This window comes from Stegastes partitus, unplaced genomic scaffold, assembly GCF_000690725.1.
Source record: "Stegastes partitus isolate 25-593 unplaced genomic scaffold, Stegastes_partitus-1.0.2 Scaffold388, whole genome shotgun sequence".
In the NCBI taxonomy this organism is placed as follows: Eukaryota; Metazoa; Chordata; class Actinopteri; family Pomacentridae; genus Stegastes; species Stegastes partitus.
In genome coordinates, this window is record NW_007578119.1 from 3,670 (window position 1) to 25,028 (window position 21,359).

General features: G+C 38.9%; 1 protein-coding gene across 1 annotated transcript in view; it reads right to left on the reverse strand.

Moving 5' to 3' along the window:
• Positions 1-2,819: 2,819 nt before the first annotated feature.
• Positions 2,820-21,359, reverse strand: part of LOC103359680 (SH3 and multiple ankyrin repeat domains protein 3-like) — a gene marked incomplete at its 3' end in the record, with an annotated part of 36,197 nt that continues 17,657 nt past the window's right edge. The window contains exons 5-7 of the mRNA XM_008285150.1: positions 11,013-11,164; positions 8,949-9,116; positions 2,820-2,936 (exon numbers count right to left, since the gene is read on the reverse strand). Coding sequence (XP_008283372.1) covers positions 2,820-2,936; positions 8,949-9,116; positions 11,013-11,164 — 437 coding nt within the window. The remainder of the gene's footprint in view (positions 2,937-8,948; positions 9,117-11,012; positions 11,165-21,359) is intronic.

Genomic DNA, 21,359 nt, shown 5'->3' on the forward strand with positions numbered 1-21,359 from the left:
GTCTGAACCAGTGTGAATGTTGCTACCACTAGAACTGTTCCTGTAGAACCTCTTCAGGCGGAGGAAAAAAAGTATCTACTCCGCCCTTTGAGCTTTTCTGTTCTCATTGTAGTGAAGGATCAGGCAGCTTTGATCGAAACGAGAACTTTGAGTGCATCAAAACGATGACCAGTGGTAGTTACTGGACGTAACACCAGTTCTATGAGCATGCAGGCAATAGAACAAAGGAGGTTTGTTAAGTTTGCCTGTATGGTGAGAGGAGGTATTCAAAGACGGATATTGAAATGGCAGAAAAAATTGCACTTGCTGTCCTCTGTTAGTTCAACCAATCAGCATCAACTTTTACATAGCAGTTTTTGGGAAAGCACGGCACTCAGAAGTGGCTGGAGCAGGTGATTTTTCTCCCCTAAAAGAGATTCTACAGGGGTGGTTCCTGGGGTTGGAAAATGCAAAAAGGTTTGTGCCGCCCTAAAAATTCTTTCAAGTTGCTGCAGTGCAAAACAGCCTCCTGTTGCGCTGTAGTTTTCTCCTCTCGAACATCCCCATCTGCAATGTAAATTCACCTTACAGGCTGACATAGCACTATATATTTACATATCATCAAGAGTTTACCTTATCTAAGATGTTTACTTTCCACATCATAGCTGGAAAATAGCTGTTAGATGTTGTTGCAACTCGACAAAGACAGTGGTGGTATGTTTATACTCTTGGGATGCTCTAAGCTGCAGCACTTTAGCGTCAAATGTATGATAAATAAGATAGAAGAAGACTCGCAAATAATTTGTCTCTTGAGAAAAAGGAACAAAGACCCTGCAGGGTGTTCGCAAACAGAGCAGAACTGAATGAGGTGAAGTCAGCAGCAGAGGCAGAAGCAAAGTGAATGTCAGCAAACACAGTGAAGGTGAGCAGCGAGGGTTTCAGGCTGTTGAATCAGCTCTGTGAGATGAAGCACAATATTACATGTAAAAGGTTCTTAACTCAAAACAAAACAACACATTTCCCTACATCGAATATAAGAGGCGATTATCTCTCATGTCTGCTTTTACTTAAAAATTTGATAGATGTTAATGACTGATGAAGCATTTCTGAAACACTGGACCTCTATCTCCCAAAAGGACTGCCAACAGTGTAAACTGAGAAACACAAACTGGGACTAGAGGGAATCCAACAGGTTTAGGTGTTACTGAAGAAACAGTCTTAACCTCCTAAAGCTCTGCATCATTATATGGGGACTTAACATTTAGAGTTTTCTGCATCATAAACTTTATTCTGCTTAAATTAGACCTATCGTGGCCATTTGGGATGCATTTTGCAGCATCTAGAGTGCCAAAGCCCTAATCAGGATAAAAATAAGACGCTGGCAAAACATTCTACATTACAGACCGAGATTCAATCGATAAAGTTGGAACTTGTTTATTTATGCTTAACCTTCACAGAAATATTAGCAAAAAAAAAGCTCTTCAAAAGTTACAATGCACATTAAAACATTTTCCCCCCAAAACGAACTACTATTCTGTGACATTTTTTAGTTTTTACACTTATAAAGTGCTACTAATCCCAAATAGATAGGAGAAATGAAAAATGCACACAATATCAAAGCAGGAGCAACAGTTTTGACAGTGAAAGAGCCACAGCCACCAAGACCAGAGAACGAGTGTCAGTGTGATTAACATTCATATTGATAATAGACTGTTAATTCATCCCCCAGAGTTGGACTATCGATGTATAGTTCTCCTATAATGTTCTGACCATTCAACATTGAACATTTAAGCCACTGTGTGTCCATTCACACCAGGTTTTTTAGCCACTCCTACACAAATTTCCTTCCCCGTGCGTCCTACTTGCCAAACTTAGCTTCATGCGACTTCTTTCTCTTCCCAAAAATTCAATTCAAAATATAGGGTATGCACTGCAGATGGTGTTTAACATGTTTACATAACAGGACTTTTGGGGAGCGTTGAAGCGTTGCTGGAGCACTGGAAGCACTGTATCGCTGCACAAGGAGACCGTCTCAGCGGGGATGGCAGCCAATTTTAAATCCCAAATAAAGTCGGTTTTTGATTTCTACAGTCTGAAATTTCTGATCACACCACATAGCTGTGACTTCAATAAACTAAATAAGTGCAGACCTGCAAGTCTGACTCAACATAGTACCTCATTAATCAGGACACAAGCTAATACTTCTCTATGGAGTTCATCTCCAATCAAATATGCTGAAAGTATTGTTTAAACACATTTCAGAGAATGACAACAAATGTGCATATTATCAGCTGTGATCTATACGTACATAATTATGCAAAGCGAACTGGATCAGAAAACAAGATAAATGTGAATTGAAACTGATAAAAGAAGAAATCTTGAAAAAGACCCTGGTCGTATAGAGGAATCTACATTAGTCCTGGTGGGACTCCAGTTTATGAATTGTTTATAGAAAGTGAAATAATTTATAACACTTTAGATGTTAGTCGTGCATTTTCTTCTTGATGCACACGTCTTTCAGTTGCATTTGTAAAGATTTCTGCTTCACCCAATGTGGTGTTGTGCTTTTTTTTTTATTATTTCAACTTTTACCAGTGAAGCTAAATGGACATCAGAGTTTAGTTTGGAGTGTGAACGTGTCAGTGATTACGCTCCCCCTAATGGGAAACACAGTTTGGTATGTTGCTCCACATTTCTCCCACTATTTCTGTCAGATTTGATAGATCTAGCTTTAATCTTAAAATAGTACCAGGTCAGTCCAGTAGTGCTCCATTACACACACACACACACATGAACACACATCTGTGCTGATGTAGCTCGGAAACACCCCCGCGGCTCACCTGGTTGTATAGGGCACAGATGTGTAGAGCGGCGTTTCCCGAGGCATTCTGGGCGCTCATGTCTGCTCCGTAGAACAGCAGATGTTCCAGGTGCTGCACGTGGCCATGACGACAAGCCTGCACACACAAACACACACACACACACACACATATACAGAGTCTGTCAATAAAAGCCTTTGACATATCGAGAGAGCAGCTGCAGTAAGATGACGTTAACACTAGATGTCAGTGTGCTGCAAAGGAGCCGAGTAGCAGCTGTAGCCTCAGTTTGAACCCAGTCATCATCAAAAGATGGGAGGATAGGATGGAAGACGAGGGAAGCTTAAAGAAATCCGATAGCGAGTCAAAAAGCAATATCATGCAGAAATGCACAGCTGAATCCGCAGGGAGTTAAAAACAGAGGCTGGGCAGAAAGTTCCTGCCTTTATGATCCCGGTTTCTGTGTAAATTGGCATTGATGTTGGGAGTTACGGTGACAGATGCCAGTTATCTGTTTGGTCCAAGAAGGGATGGGGGGGGATTATGTTGAAATGGCCTATTTACACTGCAGCTTATTTCAGACACTTGGGGGGTTGTGAAGAAGGGACAATGTCTGTTTATCGACCAAAGCAGGTAACAGGGAAAAGTATCTCATCATCAAGTGAGCAGCGTGTTACCAAATAAAGTTTTTCCTCAGCCAGGCTAAACGTTACTGTATTTGTATGTTTGATTTGGTTTGAGATTTCAATTTTAAGGTGTTTCATGGTGAATGTTTTGATAGTTCAAAGACATGGCTCTGTTAAGCTGTTACTTTGAGGTTATTAATTAGTTTTTGACACAAAACACCTTAAATCTGCACAGAACGATGATTATTATGTTGCTCTAGAAAGAACGCTGCAGTGCCTCTGATTAATTGGAGTCTCTCATATGTGTTTTAATGAGTAGCTCAACAATACCTAGCAGTACAGAGGACTCAATTCTTTTGTGATGTATTACCAAAGTTATAATGCCATGAATCATAAGAGAGAGAGAGAGAGAGAGAGAGAGAGAAAGTAGAACAACTTGGATTATTTTATTTTATTAAAATAAGAAAAAAATTGAATCAACATGTACAACATTTTCCAAGTGCCCATTTGGTTATCAATACTGGAAAGAAGTGGCTTCACATACTATAAATATGTGGCTAAATATATTCTAATTGGGTTCCATATTTACTTGTTCTGGGTAAACCATTCTGCAGTTCAGCCAAACAGTCCCAGAACTTTTGTCACGTGACTCTCGGTAGCAGCTAAGGAACTAAAAGCTTCGTGGTTTCTCTGCGAGGGCAGGAATTTGTTATTTTTTACAGGCTGTAGTACAAATGACTTGTTGATGTTTTTCTAAATGAGACATACAGAATGAAATGATGTTGGTGAAATATCACAATTTGGAGCATGGAATTGGTTAACTTTCCTGACAGAACTGTCATATAAGATTTATTCAAGGACCATTGTAAAGCTCAAAGTCAGACGTGTTTTTCAGTTTTTTTTACTTTTTCTGGCCGAATATTTTTGTTATTTTGTCAGCTCTTAAAATGGTAATACGTCTCACACACTGCTGGCAGGTTTTTGGGTTTAGAGGATTCAATCAGGTAAAAAATTTTTATGTTAATCTGATTCCTTTATTGGAAAGCAGTTTGGATCAATGTCTGTTTTAAAATGTCATGTAAAAAATAACGTTGACTTGATGTGACCTTGTCACAGCAGAGAAAGTGTCTTTTTCTTGAAAGCCCACTCTTATTTTCAAAATTCTGTCTGTGTATTTGGGCCAAACCTTACCAACAATAAAATAAATTATATTGCAACATGAGTATTGCTTTTAGTGCAAAAGTAAACTGCATTTCTTATCCACCAAAAGCTGTTTACACCTTACCAAACAAACATGTTTCCGTAAATATAGAGAATATGATCTGCAGGCTTAGCCACCTCTGTGCTTCATCTAAACTGGTGTGTTATGACACATTGTACCTATTGCACTTATATTTTCGACTAATTGTTCATCCCTACTCTGTACTCTGAATGCTATTGTCACAGAATGCCAGAATACAGAACAAAAGCTTCTCTCCTTTTCTGTCATCTATCAGTGCACACTCTATGTATTACACACTGCCTTCATTGTTCCAACCAACTAAATGCTTACAAGTTTTTAGTCTATTCAGTAAAAAAAATAAAAATAAAAATGGTGTGGTGTGGGGATGTTCAGAGGTTAATTGTGACCATCGCTTTGGAACATTCTGCTATAATTTCAGTTTTTCACTTTTCACAATTAAGCCTCAAATTACAGTTCAGGAGCGTCAACGTCTCTGGCACATCCGTTCAGTTGGTTTTTCATGTTTTGACAAATACATCTTTAGTAAACTCTGCAGCAGAACCGAATAAAATTGTACAGTTTAATTTCACACTGCAAATTATCAGCAAAAATATTAAAGATGTCAAGTAGCTAATCTGGAGAGGTCACAGCTTTTATAGAATTCCCTGTCACTGATGATGAAGTTATGATTAGACTGAGGTCAGCTCGTTCGTAGAATACTGTGAGCTGGAATTGAAAGCGAAGGGATAATGATTGGTTAATGAGAAGTTCTGCTGCTGAATGTATAAATACTTGCAAGTGGTGTTGGAGTAAGCTCATATAACAGACTTACTGCTGCTCGAAGAAACCAGAACCAGGACTGCAATTAATTCATTTTGTTATCAATAAATCTGTAACTTGTTAACAATTAAGCAATTCAAGGATTAATCTTCAAAATGTCACAAGAATGTCTGACACTAGCTTTATAAACAGCTTATGTTCTTACTAAAGATGCTGGAAGAAGCATGTTAGAGATGTTTTTACGTGGTAGTGTCGAGGCTCTAGAACTGGAACTGCTTTGGTACAAACCAGTTTACACCTGGGAAAAACCACAGGGTCTTGTGGGCCATATAAGGGCAGTCTGAACTTTTTGTGCTTGTTCTGCCAGCAAGAACCGCCCCTGGAGAACCTCTTCTGGGGCCGTCTGAAGGGGAGAAAAAAAAGCTCGTCCATGGAGGCATTTCTGGGTGGGTCTCAATGTTGATGGTTAAACACGAAGAAGACAAACACAATTATTTTCTCTGCTCACTCAGTGTCCTCGTCTAGAAACAGCCTTTCTCTCTCTAACATTGCCATCTTTGACATAATATTCAATTTGTATCTGATGATTTGCAGTGGAAAAAAAGTGGAAGAGGTCATTTTTTTGAATCAGTTGAGCTTTGACTGCAAAGTTAGCTCCAAGAACACAAAAAAAAAAGTCAAACATTAGTTACTAGACATGACTCGAGTTCTACGAGCACGTAGAAATAAGGACAATAAAGGTTTGCAATGTTAAACTATGCACACACACATAAATACAGGCATACAGGCTAACATAAACCTCCATTGTCCTGATTCCATTGTGCTCATGGAACTGGAGTCAGGTCTAGTACCTTTTACTTGATTTTGTTTTGGTGCATTCTGAAGTTCACGTTGCAGCCGAAGCTCAACTGATTCAAAACAACGACCTCTTCCACTCCCTTTCTATTTTGGAGGGAAAAAAAACAACAAAACTAATTTAAAATAGCTGCAGCTTTAGAATCACTCTAATATGATCACGCCAAAAAAGAACGCCCTAAAGTTTCTGGTCAAAGCGTCGGAAAACAGAGCAGTGGACCACTGATGACAGTAAAAACTTAAAGATATCTTTCAGTTATCTTAAGTTTTCAGGTATTATGAATAATTTATCTACTAACGGTCATTCCATAAATGTCGCTGTCAAAATGCTGCAAGACCCGACTTACAGCAATCATTAAAACTTTGTCTGTTTAAGCTTCTCTTGTGCAAAAAAACACAAGACATAAAAGAACACTGATGGTATTTTTGCAAAGATGAGGACTTCCTGAATCCTACGATACCAAACTTGTTTATGATTACTGACTTGGTGAGTGTGGGCAAACTGAAACAATGGAAGGGGAGGAGACTTAGGATGTTCTTGCAGAGTTCATGGGGTTAAAGCTGATAAACGTTCAAAATGATGACAGACAGTAAAACAAAAAAGAGAGATTTTGCTTGTCTTGGCTCCTCCGCAAGGGCCATCAGAGGTGTCATTAATTTATCACGACGGCTCCTTAGGAAGGAGTGGCAGCAAAAGTCTTCTCTGCTCATCTTTAGCCTTCACTTTACTGGAACAGTCAGCGGCATCATCCTTTAATCAGCTTATGGTGCTGTTAACTGACAGGTCTGCATGCATTAAATACTGATGTTGCAGCAAGGAAACTGTCAGGCTTGCATTATAATTCCAGCACCTTTGACTTCTAGTTGATTAAAATATTATTCAAAATGCTGTTAAATACTGTCTTTCCGACGACAAACTGCCCCAGCACTGAGCAAAATCAATTAATTTTAGCGCTTAAATTCAGAAATCTAGATATGATGGGAGAGTAAGTAAAGCTCATTTCATCATTAGAGCTGGACGGCTGCCTGGAGCAACAGATGGTAATTGGACTGCACATTAATAGAACTATTTAACTTTCTACAGACTAAATAGCCCGACATGGCACTGGACTAGGCACAACTCATCCATGAGTGGATGCCGGGCTGTAGCGTCCCAGTTGACTGGCTGATTGGTTGGATGATATGCTGTCATTTGACCAAATTCTCATTGGTAGGATAATTACCAGGGGTTACTTTCATATGGGAAAAAGCACTACATCAACAGCCCTGCTGGTTTGAGCCATTATTTCTGACAGCGGGAGGAACAGAAACTTATGGAGACTTTAATGTTTACTGAACGTTTGCTTGAAGTCGGCTTCAAACTGACTAAAAGTGTGCCAAAGAAACTGTTAATGTGGCTGCATTTTGTTCAAACTGATGGCCGAAAAGTGTAAACTCTGCAATTAGCAGTTTGTATATCACAGCTGAACAACCAACACGAAACATTATCTAAAACCAGCAGCTAACCTCTCTGCGCTATATTCGTCAATAGTTCTTGTGCTGTGATCACCAGTTGATATGGTTCTATTTTCAGAAATCATGTGAACGTGGACAGGTGCACAATAGTCTGCTCCGAGTCTGTTTTTATCACTTTAGTATTAAAAAGTAACGATTTAATTGCTGCAAATACTAGCTTTTCATGCTACTTTACTATATATTTCAGCTAATGAGGCTAGCAGGTGGCCCATTTTGTTCATCTACAGATCCGAGGGTACTTCAGAAAGTTCTCAATCTCACCTGGAAACAAGGGGCATAACTGTGTAACTGCTATCAAGCCTTGTATCACTGCTCACAAAAGCTCAAATGTTTGTCATAATGTCTTGGCATTCTTTATATTTCTTATTTTCTTTGATTGCTTCAAACATGAATTTTTTTTGTAGGCAGTCATAGATGATATGCCCCAACACGGGAGCTACACCCCTTGTTTCTGGGTGAGGCCTCGAACTCATTGAAGTACCTTCATAACCTGCAGATTATTTTTGTCCTGCATTTCTAAAAATTGGTTGAAAAATATGCATGATTTCAGTCGACCAGGACTTTTTTTGGTTCACTTCATCTCTAAGTAGATGACTCACTTTTTATCACCAGAGAATGGGGCCCAGGCCGCACAAGAGGTTATTAATTATTAAAAGAACTTCAAATGATTCTTTTATAGTGGGTTTTATATATATGAAAAGACTGTGACCACTGAATGTTTCAGGATTTTATGAATGAATAAACAACCTTGAACTGTGAACCAGCGGCAGCTATTCCACTGTTCGCTGACAGCTGATTGTTATCGTGTCTGAAATGGGACAGATGGGGGAGGCAGACTTTTTTGCAACTCGACAGGGAAAGAGATATAAGCAATCTGATGAAGCTGATGGCTCGAACACACACTTGTGCTCACATATGCACACAACGCTGCACGGGGACGCTCACAGTTTGTCACTGCTGCAGGGTGGCTCTCTTTAAACGGCTTTATCTACTTGAACGGCTGCCAAGACGGTCGCCCACAGTCGGGGGAAGGCTGTGTGTGTGTGCCTTCACAATACAAGCTGCTTCGAAAAAACTCTCAGCGCTTTTGTGTGTGTGTGTGTGTGTGTGTGTGTGTGTGTGTGTACTTGGTGAGTGTAGATGTGTGTGTACCTGGTGAACTTCGTGCCAGCCGTTCTCGTCCTGGCAGCAGACGACGGCATGGTGGTTCAGCAGCAGCTCACAGCAGCCCGGGTCTCCTCCCACCACCACGCTGTGATACAGAGGAGTCAGGCCACGACTGTCCTTGTAGTCTGGAGACGCTCCGAGCTCCAGCAGAGTCTGAGGGGGTACAAAGGGGTGAGGTGGGGGAGTCAAAAACAGACAGAGAAGGGATTTGTGAGACACTATAACTGAACAGGGTTACATTTCTATGTAACAGATATCACCATGAAACTTCCCCCAGTGATTAATTAGGACAGTGAGTTTTCCATATGACAGGTTTTCTGATGTTTACATTTACAAAATGTGCTTATTTCCAAAACAGAAATATGAGCATTGGATAAAGCCTGATAATTTTTTTCTTAGTCAAAGGTTGTCACTTTTTATCTCTCCACAAACCAGAAAATACTGCCAACAGTCAGAAAAAAAACTCAATTTTCTACATGTTTCTTGGAATAAAAAGTTCTCTAAATCAAGCCATGACTGATATATGAACAAACAGCTTTGTGAAAACCTTCAAAATACAGATATGAATAAAATTGGAGAGTTTGGTGTATGTAAGTATAACTGGAGAACAAACTCACTTTGAAAATACTTAATGCATAACAGCTGAAATCTAGTAGCTGTCTGCATTAAGTCATCATGGCGTTTGTAGCTACTCTGGCAACAGTTTTCCTTCAGGCTTGTTTACTTTGGTATAAACTTTCTGTTTACAGTCGGCTGTCGGTATGCTAAGGCTATTTTTCTATGGGTTCTGTTCGTTTTTCTTAAAAACCTGTTGGATAGCAAGGTTTTTGGACTGTTAAGGGTCAGAATGTCAAGTCACGACTGTACTTTAAAAAATAAAACACCAGTAATCATCACTGTCATTATAACCATTATAATAACCTTCATTTCTACACCTTACAAAGGGCTCAAGTCTGCCACAAAACAGAAAATACTATTAGATAAAATATTAAAATGGGCCAAATTAACAAAGGATAAAAGAAGTTAAAACTTTGTAAAGAGGGTGCTATATACCTAAAAATGCACTCATGTGCATTAATTTCCAGGAGAGAGATCTGAAAATTGGATATAGCCAATTTCAAAAATTTCATTTAATTTTGTTAACACTTTTGAGTCTAAGACTGACACTTTGTAATTACTCCATGAATCAGAAAATACTGTCAACAGCTAGAAAAAAAAAACAGTTTTTGGCAAGTATTTTGTATCAAAATGTTCTATAAATCAAACTATGACTGAGACGGAGGAGTCTGAAATGCGTGTGTAAATGGAGAAAAGATCCGCTTGAGGAAAGTGCTTTTAGGGATATGTATTGAAATTGAAATCCACCAACACAAATAGACAAAGTGTGGATTTTTTATTATCATTTTCTTTACATTAGTCTAAAACTGAATATTGCAAAACCTCAAAATCAACAGTGCATGAACGTTTTACCTGTAGCTGTCTGTCTTAGGTCATCATACGGTTTGTAGCTACTCAAGAGCAAATTCAAATACAGCCTTGTAAGTTTTGTTAAAAAGCTTCTCTTTAATTTAAGATTTATAACAAAAGCAATCCTCCTCATCATTCTTACCATCATAATAAACTTCATTTTTACACATTATAAAGGGCTTTAGTCTGCCACAAAACACAAAGTACAACTAATTAAAATATCAAAGCTGACATAGAAGATTAGAAAATACAATTATAAAATTCCCTATTCATAAAAGTGCATTGTTAGATTTAAAAGATAAAACAAATTTGCCCGTCTTAGCTCCTTGGAGACGACTGACAGCCAAAAAAACCCCCAACAAAAACCAAAAAAAACTGATTTGTCTTTGCTACCCTTCACTTTACTGGAACAGTCAGAGGCATCAACCCTTAATCAGCTCATCACGCTGTTATCTGACAGGTCTGCATGCATTAAAAACTGATTATGTTGCAGCGATCATGCTAGCGTCAAGACATCCTGCATTGCAAAGGTCAGCAGCAGTGAAAAGATTAAAAAAGGGGCAGATGCTTGTGTCTATTTACCGTGAGTATGACGTGGTTCTTGGACCTTGCAGCTTTGTGGAGGGCCGTCATGCCATCTTTGGCCCTGAAGTCCAAATGAGCTCCCCCGTTCCTCAGCACTTTGATCATCTCCGACACATTGTCTAGGTGAGCTGCAAACGTCAGCGGGCTCTCTAAACACAGAAATCATAGATAGTGAGTGTTAATGAAGCTGTATGTCCATAACAGAGAGCAGGAACAGGAAAAGGAAATCTCCAGCAGATGTCTTAATGACTAAACAAATATCCACCAGCTTTGTTTTTAAGTATATAAGAGGCTTATTCTGGAGTTAAACAACATTCTGAGATTTATTTGTTTCTATTTGGTTTTCAAAAGCTCATAACTGCAGTAGATTTGAATTATCTCGAGTAAAAACAATAGCGCGCATGACTCCGGGGACTGACACTGAGCATATGGTATATGCTTTTGTAGGAAACTCATGGGATGAGTCTGATTACATTTTGTAGAGTTGCTTGGTTTACATTAACATTGAATCCCAGCTCTTCCTTGTATATTTTGCGTATAATTTTACAACAGTCTTGAAAAACTGTTACTAAACAGTTTCCCTGCAGGGTTCAATGAAGTGCTTCTGATTTACAGGTGAGCTCAAGCTTGTTAAGTCGCACCTGTAGGGAATTTCATTAAGGGAAATTACCTGATAAGTACTGCTTGTTTCAGCGTATTTAGCCCTATTCACACAGGACTACTTTAACTTGAGGGCCTGTAGTAATTTCTAATAATTGCAGAGGTCGTGTGTGATCTTCATGCTGTGCTAATCTGCCATGTCCATAAGAAAAGTAGAAATTCCACCACAAATTTTCCGACCATATTTCACCAAACACAGAGTTCCTGTGAGGATTTTAGCTTGCAAAGGACTAGGATTACATGTCATTCATCTAATTATCCTTCAAGAATTCCTTCTTCTGATGGATTGGTTCTTTCTGTGAAGGCGTCTCCATGCTGTGTAGCATCACGAGTCTCCTGAATTTGCAACCAAAATGCTTCAAACATTCATTTATAATCCGCAATGCAGCCTCCAAAATTGTCAGATGGGAAAAAGGCAGAAGAAAGGTGTAATGAAAACATAAAACCTTGAATTTTTTTTTAAAGACCTCAAACAAAGAGATGGTAGTTCACATGGGACTACAACTACCACAGAATCTCTGCGCTTGACAGAATACGGGAGATAATTTTTACTTCATGAATTACAGACATTTTGACACAGGTTTAGGATCACAGACAACATCAAACATTTTAACAAAATAGTAGAAGTCACCAGGTAACACTAGTCCCATGCAAACAACACTAAAGGAACTCTTGACTCATCTGTTTTATGTGACAGGTGCATAGAAGAAGAATGACTTTATCAAAAAGCTTCAAATAGACTCCTGCACACAGTCTAACCTGCAAAAAACACATTTATTCATGACGTTTTGTTGCTAGATCTGTATCAAGCCAATGGTGCAGGACAAAGAGAAATCATTTTAAACAAGGGCTGGCTGTAAGTCCACAGCCAATCTTATTACCCACGTGAAAACATGAATCCCAAAACAACCATGAAGTGTGCGTTAGTGTCAAAGCCCCGTGCAAATCAGCATCGTGATTTGGGATCTTTTATTTGCACAATGCTTTATGATTTTTTATTTTGATTGCACTATTGAGTGCTTTAATTACAGAAGTTGCATTATGGCAATTTTGAATGTACCTTTGGAGCATTTTGTGTGCAAATTCAGCAGCTTCATGATGCCACACAACATGGAGACCAATTCTCATAAAGAGCAAGTCCATCAGAAGAGCTGAATCTTGAAGGATGAAATGAATGACAAACATGGCAGCATGACATAAAGGACATTTTACAGTCTTTTTCAACAGGCTCAACAGTTAATGGTCGATTAATAGTAACATTATAATGTAAAGAAATTCAAATGAACACAGGCTTCACTTATCTATGCCAATCTGCTAAGAAAAAGACAGACGTGGAGGAGTCATTTCTAAATCACATTAAGGTCCTCAGGTAATACTGGTCTCCTGCAAACAGGGCTTTTGTCTCCTCTTCTGGTATCAGCTATTTGCAGCAGCTACAAGCATCCCAAAAGGTTCACCTCAGAGTCCTAGCTGTGTTTTCTGTCTTCCATCGCTCATGAACAGTCTGTTGATTGAGTAAACTGAGTAATTACCTCATGAAACAAGCAGGTGTCAGGTTTTGGTACAACGAGGTGTAAAAACAATCATTTCAGTTCTGCTGGTCATTCTAACTGCTTCTTTACACAAAATCTTTATTTCTAATCTATAATTGGAGCGATAAATTGCCAAGGTGGCAAAAAAGTAAGTGTGACTCTGATGTCTCCCACTCGGAAAAATGCTGACTAAATACACAAGGGAGGCCAGGACCAGAGAAAACCAAAACCATGACAGTGTTGTCATTCAGTTTTGTTTTTTTTGTTGTTGTTGTTGTTATTTTTGTCTACATTGTACTTTTGCATTTCTGTTTATCTTGGAAAAGGGATCTCTGCTCTGTTGCTCTTTTTAAGCTTTGTTCTGTTTCTTGTCATTAAATTGGAGGTTTTCCTTCTGATTTGTGATTTTGCATTATTTACTGACCAGTGACAACATTAAAACAAGCTGCCTAATGAAGTTAAATCCCCCCGTCTGAGCCATCGAGGCCTGAAATCCACAGACCTCTGAAGGTGTCCTGTGGCATCAGGCACTCAGGCGATAGCAGCAGATCCAATGATCTGACTTGTTCTTCCCATAGATGCTCAATTGGATTGAGATCTGGGGACTCTGGAGGCCCAGTCAACACCTTGAACTGTTTGTCATGTTCCTCAACCTATTCCTGAATAATGTTTGCAGTGTGGCTGAACAAGGCCATCAGGGAATAAAGCTGCCATGAAGGTCTCTCTGTAATAATGTTTATGTAGGCGTCAAAGTACCATCCACATAAACGCAGGACTAAAGGTTTCCCAGCACAACATTGTCCAGACCATCACATTGCCTTTACCAGCTGTCTTTCTCCCACAGTTCAACCTGGTGCCATCTCCTCCCAGATAACATACACACACTATGCCATCCACATAGCATCAAAGAAAGCATGATTGATCAGACCAGGCCACTTTATTCTATTGCCTTGTGGTCCAAGTGTGAGGCTCATTGTAGGTGCTTTCAGGGTCTACAGGGGTCTACATGGGCCTCATACACCAGTAACTTACTCCCCATGTGCACCAGTAAGTCCTGCCATTCATGACCCTGTCTCATTGGTTGTTCTTCCTTGGGCCACTTTTGGTTTCTTCTAACCACTGCATACCAGGACAACCCCACAGCACCTGCCATTTTGGAGATGTTCTAGCCATCACAGGTTGGTCCTGATAAAAGTCGCTCAGATCCTCTACACGCCTCTATGAGCTCAAACCACTTTTCGTGCTTCGAGACCTGACTGTTGACTTGGTGTCTAATATTTCCCACCCAGTCACAGGAGTTATAGTAACAACATAATAACTTCAGTGGTTTTATTGTTCTGGGATGCATTCCAATATCCATATTTATATACTATATAATACGAGAGAAAAAGATTTAGTATGTCCCAATACATAGTATTTTACATGCAGTATACTACACTAAAAATACCAGGATGTCCTACTACAGCCAGTCAGATTTTGCAGTAGGCAAGCCAGCATGCTTTTCTGGTCACTGTGGCCCACAATCCTGTGCACAGTTACTTCACATACATCACGGTGTCTCACACAATTACAAACAAGCTTGATAAACCAAGAACCCACAGAATATGACCGCTTCTTTTTTACTACAGACTGCGACAGTCAAAGTTCAAGGTGCAATATTGTGAAGAAATCTTATGTCCCAATTGTATGTATGCTGAATTAAACAGTATGTACTTCATAAGGGCAGCTGTAGTTCGTGTTTAAATTAAGAAGAAAAAGTATGCAATTTGGAACACAGCCTGGCTGGTCAGCGTATTAACTAAATTACATTTTCTCGATAATGTGATACCTGAATGAATGTGATGGCTCACACAGAAAATCCAACTTCAATCTGCTGCAGTTTTACCTCAACACAGAGTTCTGCTGACTGGTCCAGGTTTGGTTTAGTATAAAATGTCCCTCTTTCTCTCTCTGACTGTGCCAGTCCTTGGTGTCCATGCAAGCTCTTATGCAATGCCCAATGGAAAAACTGAAGGGACCGGTTCTAGCAGTTGCAAGCTAGTTATCAGTTATAGATTAAATGAATGAAAATGTGGTAGTCAGCTTCATATGTAACTTCTTTCACTTCAATGTGCCACCTCTAGTATTTATAAAAGTTACAAATAAGCATCACTTTAGGTTGATGAAAAAAAAGACTCCCAGCTGCATTATGGATTTCATCAAATGGTTCTATTTTGAGGTTGTTTCCTACAGTTGGCTTGCATTAAACTCCCACTTGTCACAATCAGCGTCACAGTTCACTCGGAGGAGGCCTGAGACTCATTTTTAGTCTCATCACTGTAGTTGAGTGGTGGGTATTCAAGTTTGAATGACACTCCGCTCACCTGCCAAAATGAGCTAAAATAGAGAAGTAAGTGCATGTTTCAGAGTTCCAGAGGATGTGACAGAGAGCGTGATGAACATTTGCATGTGTATAATTCATCATATTGCCTTTTTGCAATTCACTTAAGATTTCACAGGTTTGCCTTTCAGCATTTCCAATCACTGCTCAGATTGCTACCTCTTTTGAAGTGATGTTAAGCAGGCTGATAAAAGCAGGTCAATTGTCTGCTGCAACTAATTAGAGTAGTAAAAAAAAAAAACCTTTAAAGTGAGTAAGCTGTGGTTGAATTTTTCTAAATGAGGTCATCAAAACAAGACTTTAACACAACAGATGTGTCCCAATTTGACTGTCTACTCATCACCATTTTTACAATATACTTGTACTGTTTTTGCAATTTCAAGAACTGTACATACAGTGCCTAAAACGTATCCAGTCCCCTTGGTAGTTTTCCTCTTTTATTGCTTTTTATTCTCGAATAATGGTCAACTTAATTTAGCTTTTTTTGACAAGATTGTTTTGTAAAAACACTCTTTTGTGTCAAAGTGAAAACAGATTTCTACAAAGTCTATTTAGTGCAGGTCATCCTCAAAATCTGAGTAACCGTGCAAGAAAGAGACAAATGAGGGAGGCCACCAAGACACCTATGACTTCCTCTGAAGGAGTTACAAGCTCCAGCAGCTGAGATGAGAGAAACAACTGTTGCCTGTTCTTTACCAGTCAAAATTTTATCAGACAAAGAGAAAGACACTGTCTAGAGTTCACCAGAAAGAGACTCTGAAGGAAGAGGGTTCTTTGTTCTGATGAAACCAAAATGTAGCTTTTTGGAAAATAGGTTAGATGTAATGTTTGACAGCAACAAACCCCCCATTCCCACTGGTAAAGCATGGTGGTGGCAGCATCATGTGTTCTCAGCAGCAGGCCTGTAAAGGTAGAGGGCAAAATGAATGCAGCAAAGCATAAGGAAATCCTGTGGGACAATCTGATGTAGTCTGCAGGAGAACTGCACCATGGGAGCAGACTTGTTTTGTAAATTCTTGTTTTGTAAACAAACAACTAATTATACTGATTTTCATTCAGGGTTGAAAAACAGTAAAAGGGTAAAACCTCCAAGGGGATGAATGTGTTTCATAGGCACTGTACTAGGAGCAGGTCCTCGGGTCTTTTTTTATTTTTTATTTTTTTGCACTGTGCTGTGTGACTACAGCTTCCATGTCCAGCACAACCAAGTATTTCATACAGCAAATCGATTTCTAAGTGTGAACACATGACATATCCAAAGAGAGGAAAGTAATTGGGATGCAGCTTACATTGATTCTTCTTCTTCTTCTTCTTATTATTATTATTATTGTTATTATTATATAAACTGTAATCAATCTCATCACAATTTGAAATTACGGCCACTTAGTGAATAAAAATCAAAATGATCACCAACTGGCTACAGCTATGGTGCATCCTAACCAGAATAAAACATCATCAGAGCAGAGACACAGAGAGAAACTGACCTCTAAAATGAAGTCACTGTCATTCAGTTCCAGGCTAAAAACCTACTGCGGGTGTCATTTCAGATTTTAATTTAGATTTAAGTGCCCACATTTGGAAAGTGACCAAATCAGCAATTTTTTCCTTTAAAAAAATACTGCCAAAGAGTCCCACTCTCTGTCATGCCATTACAGAGAAACTAATGGACGCTTTGATTAATAGGAACTTCCTGATCTACCAGAAAAAGCCATAGATCAACTATAACTTATGCAGAATTCTGCTGCTTGAGTGCTGACCAGCACCTGAAGGACAGTGAAAATTACACACATATTAATGCTGCTGCACTGCTACCTGCTGGTTTTTGATTCTTTTGGTTCTTGATTCTTTTAATGTCCACCAATCTCTAAATAGTCTCGCTCCCAACAACCTGTCTGATGTGGTTTTAAGATACGTATCCACTTGATCCTTCACTTCCTTTGGTAGTGGTCTCTTAGTTGTTTGTAGGGATCATCTGATCAACTGCCAGTTTGTTTTGAGCCACTATAGCATCAGCATTGTTACGAGTACAAATATAGGTTTTACTAGTGGCAATTCCAAGTATATAAAATTACTTATTAGTTAAAATTCCAAACAGAAATATCAATAATTTCATTTTGATTAGTCAGATTTGAATTTTAAACATCTAGAATTCCATTTGCGGTATCTGTACGGTGAGAATATTTTTAGATATCTGCAATGAACATTGCCATTGGGAAGAACGGAAATGTAGATAGCAATAATTAACATTTTGACTAAGGAGAATTTAGTTGCAGATATCATTAATTAGAATTGCAACTAATCAAATTTACATTGCGAACACGTCGGCTCTTAATTATAACACATCAAAGCTGAGTTAAATAAATCTGTAACTGAGGTTGAACAGAAGTCAGTGGTGAACTTTACAACCTGTAATTAGGTAATAAGTATCTAGAATGGATATTTCTGCAGAAGTAATATGTTGACTGGGGAGAAATGTATTGTAGATAGTTTTGATTGGAATTGCCACTTGTCAAAGTTACATTATGGATACATCAATTTGGGGTTTTCACAAGTCAAAAAGCAATTGTTGTTGGTGTTCCTGATTAAATGTTAAATGTTAAGTGCTTGCCAAACTGACAAATACAAATTCTAGGTGATATAATGCAGGACAGTATTATTTGTCCAGTCCTGGATAGGTAAGCATTGTTTTGATTTGACTGATTATTATCTCATTAGTTCTGTGATAATCTGATTTAACACTCTCCCATGCATTTTCTGTTGTGTGATCACATGTGTGTGTGAGTGACGTAACACATGAAGTACGTTTTTGCTCTCTGCCAAGGCCAGAACTTTAATAAAGACGCAATTTCCTGTGGATTGGATGGATCCATGAGTGTCTGCACAATGATTACCATTTAAAAATGTCAAATGTGGATTGAAGTATTTGCAGAGCAGCCATTTTCTGATGTGAAAAACTTCTTCTTGAGTCACAAAACCAAGTAAGTGTAGTGAAACTGAGCATATTATTAAAGTAAATGAAATCTCCATGTTTGTTGTGATAGAGAAGCACGGGTAATTTTCAAGTGTGTAAAAGCCATTTCTCATATTGTAAAAGAATGAATGGCATCAAGTGAGCAACCGGCTTCTTCTGAAGGGATTAAAATGAGCCTTGATTTCTCAGACTGTGCCGTCTAATAAGCCCCTCAGCTCCACCTTTATTTGGCTCAATAGAACAAATTACTTCTGGCCAATCTCTGTCCACTTAATACCGGCTGTGCTAAGAGCCCCAGCACCGCAGAGACACCCTTGACATATATTAATTGAATGGTCATAAATAAACATAATCACTCAGGTGATGTCAACAGCACTTAAACCAGTGCTGGTTACCAAATGATTGCAATGAGCTTTTGATTCCAGGTGGCTTTCGATGAGCCAGTCCACAGATAGTTTGAAATCTGTGAAGGTGATTCTTTTCCTACAAAAAGGAGCCTCTTCAGAGAGGATGATTTCTTTTATTCTTTTCAAAGATAGAGCAGTTAGTGCTCTTCAAAAGTCCTCGGCAGCTGATTAGTGTCCCCAGGTGTCAGTATAGTTGAACTTTATGTGGCTCTCACAAGCACAGCTATTAACTCGACTCCCTGCTTCAGTGAAAGCCTTTAGAGTTGCCTGTCAATCCTATTGATCGCTGACTCCCCACAGAGCTGGATACTTTCCCAAAAGGCAAAGTGCTTGATTAGAGAGGCATTGACGAGATGAAGAGGCAGCAATATTCCAGTGGAAGGTGAGTTTAAAATCTGTTTAGCTTATTCAGCTGTCGTCAGCTTTTACCAAAACTTCTCAAACTATTAGAGACTATTACTATTACCACATCTAGACTGTTCAGTGGTACTAATGATAAAACACTCATGGTAAAGTGCTGCATACATTAGAGCATCTCTTTCCATCTGCATTTTATTTAGAAGATAGACAAGATTAATATTATACTGTTAGTCAAAAATCACAGTGTACAAATGAATTTGCATCTGAAATTGTGTTGGTTGTTTGTTAAATTAGGCTTTTATCGTGCACATAAACTTCAAAACCCCCCGGGGGGTTTGAAAGTCATGGGTGTTTTTAATTAAAAATTACAAATATCAAAAAAATTATGCCATTTATCAGAGATAAAAATGATTATTTTTTAAATCGTCACATTTTTAGCTTTCAGACAGTCCTTGAACTTATTCTGTTTTAAAAAACAACCAAATTTAAGATTTGCATCATAACATTTTATTCAAATCACTTTTTCTACATGTCTTATATTCACTGAAAATAAGCTGTTTACTCAAGAGCCATTAAAAAAAACAAAACAAAACAAAAAAAAACATGACAAATGTCGGCTCCTCAGGACAACTCAGAAGCCATGAATGACTCATGTGGGCTCCCAGCAATGACACGGCAGTGAATTCAGATTCAGGCTCCACGTCTAAGTTTTATTCAACGTGATCCAGCAATACCAGGGTCTCCAGAAATGCTGGTCCTCAGCACCAGAGGATTGGACGCCTCATGGGGACACAAGTTACAGTAATTTGGGGGGATTTGTGAGATCAGTCTTGAGAGTGTGAAGAAAATTTTTTTCCCCAGGTACAGGTTTATTTGTGTTTATACCTTCTGAAACTAAAGTATGAAGATAGTCGGCAAAACAGTGTGGGCCTACAGTTTTTTTTCATAGATCGGCCATCATTAGTTTTTTTTTTAAATGAATCATGACTTACTGTTAATGCATGTTCCTTTAAACTAAACTGCATCTGGACAACCAGAGAAAACGTGCATTAGCGTCCTGTTAAACAACAGTTATAAAAAACATTGCAGGCTTTCATTTAATCTTTTTTTGGTCCTTTGAGGCTCCTGTAGATAAATTTGTGCCCCTCCTGATGGATTACTTTCCTGTACAAGTGAGAGCATTGCCTGATGTTAACTCAAAGCAAATGGAGTCAGTAGAGCGACTGAGTAGATGTGCATGTTTGGAGATGATATGTTGTTTTCCTGCCAGGTTGTAGTCTCCTCAGACACAGGACTCTGCCTCCAAGTGGACCTATGAGGACTTAAGACTATCATCCAAGCTTAGCGTAGCATGAAACACCTGCTCACTTTGTTTATATGGAACATTTGTTGAGAACACACTGACATTAGGGCACAGCTCATTACTCCAGGCAGTGGCTGCCCCCCAGTGAGGTTGTGAGTAGAAACACAGAGCAAGTCTTTTGCTACAATAGCTCTGTTTACTCAGGGTGCAGCAGGTTGACTGAACACACACTCTCCTCTCAGAAATGCCTGCTTCACAACTCACATGTTCACACCTGGAACACACTCGGCACAAACAAAATCCTTCACTACTGCCCACAGGGCAACATCCTCCACTTCAGCAGCTACGTGTTTGGTACCTTTTTGAAGTTCTAACCACCTGTGGCATTTAGTGGAGCTTTTTACATTTGGCACCAAGGCCAAACAACTATCTCCATTAAAGCACCTTTACCACTGTGGTACCATCAGCTAAGACTCAAATTTTAAGAAGTCCCTCTGGGTTGTCTTAAAAGGTCAGTTCACCAAATTAACAAGAAAGCTTCCTCTCATGATCACATTTTGACTTCAGTAGACGTGAAAAGGTGTCTCTGTTTGTCGTAGAAAATCGAAAAATAACATTTAAAATGTTTACCAGCTACCCTCCACTGTTCTCACTGTCAATGGTTTTAAAAGCAAATACAGACCATTGTTTGATTTAAAGGTCATTTCAATGCTTTGAAATGTTGCAGTTGT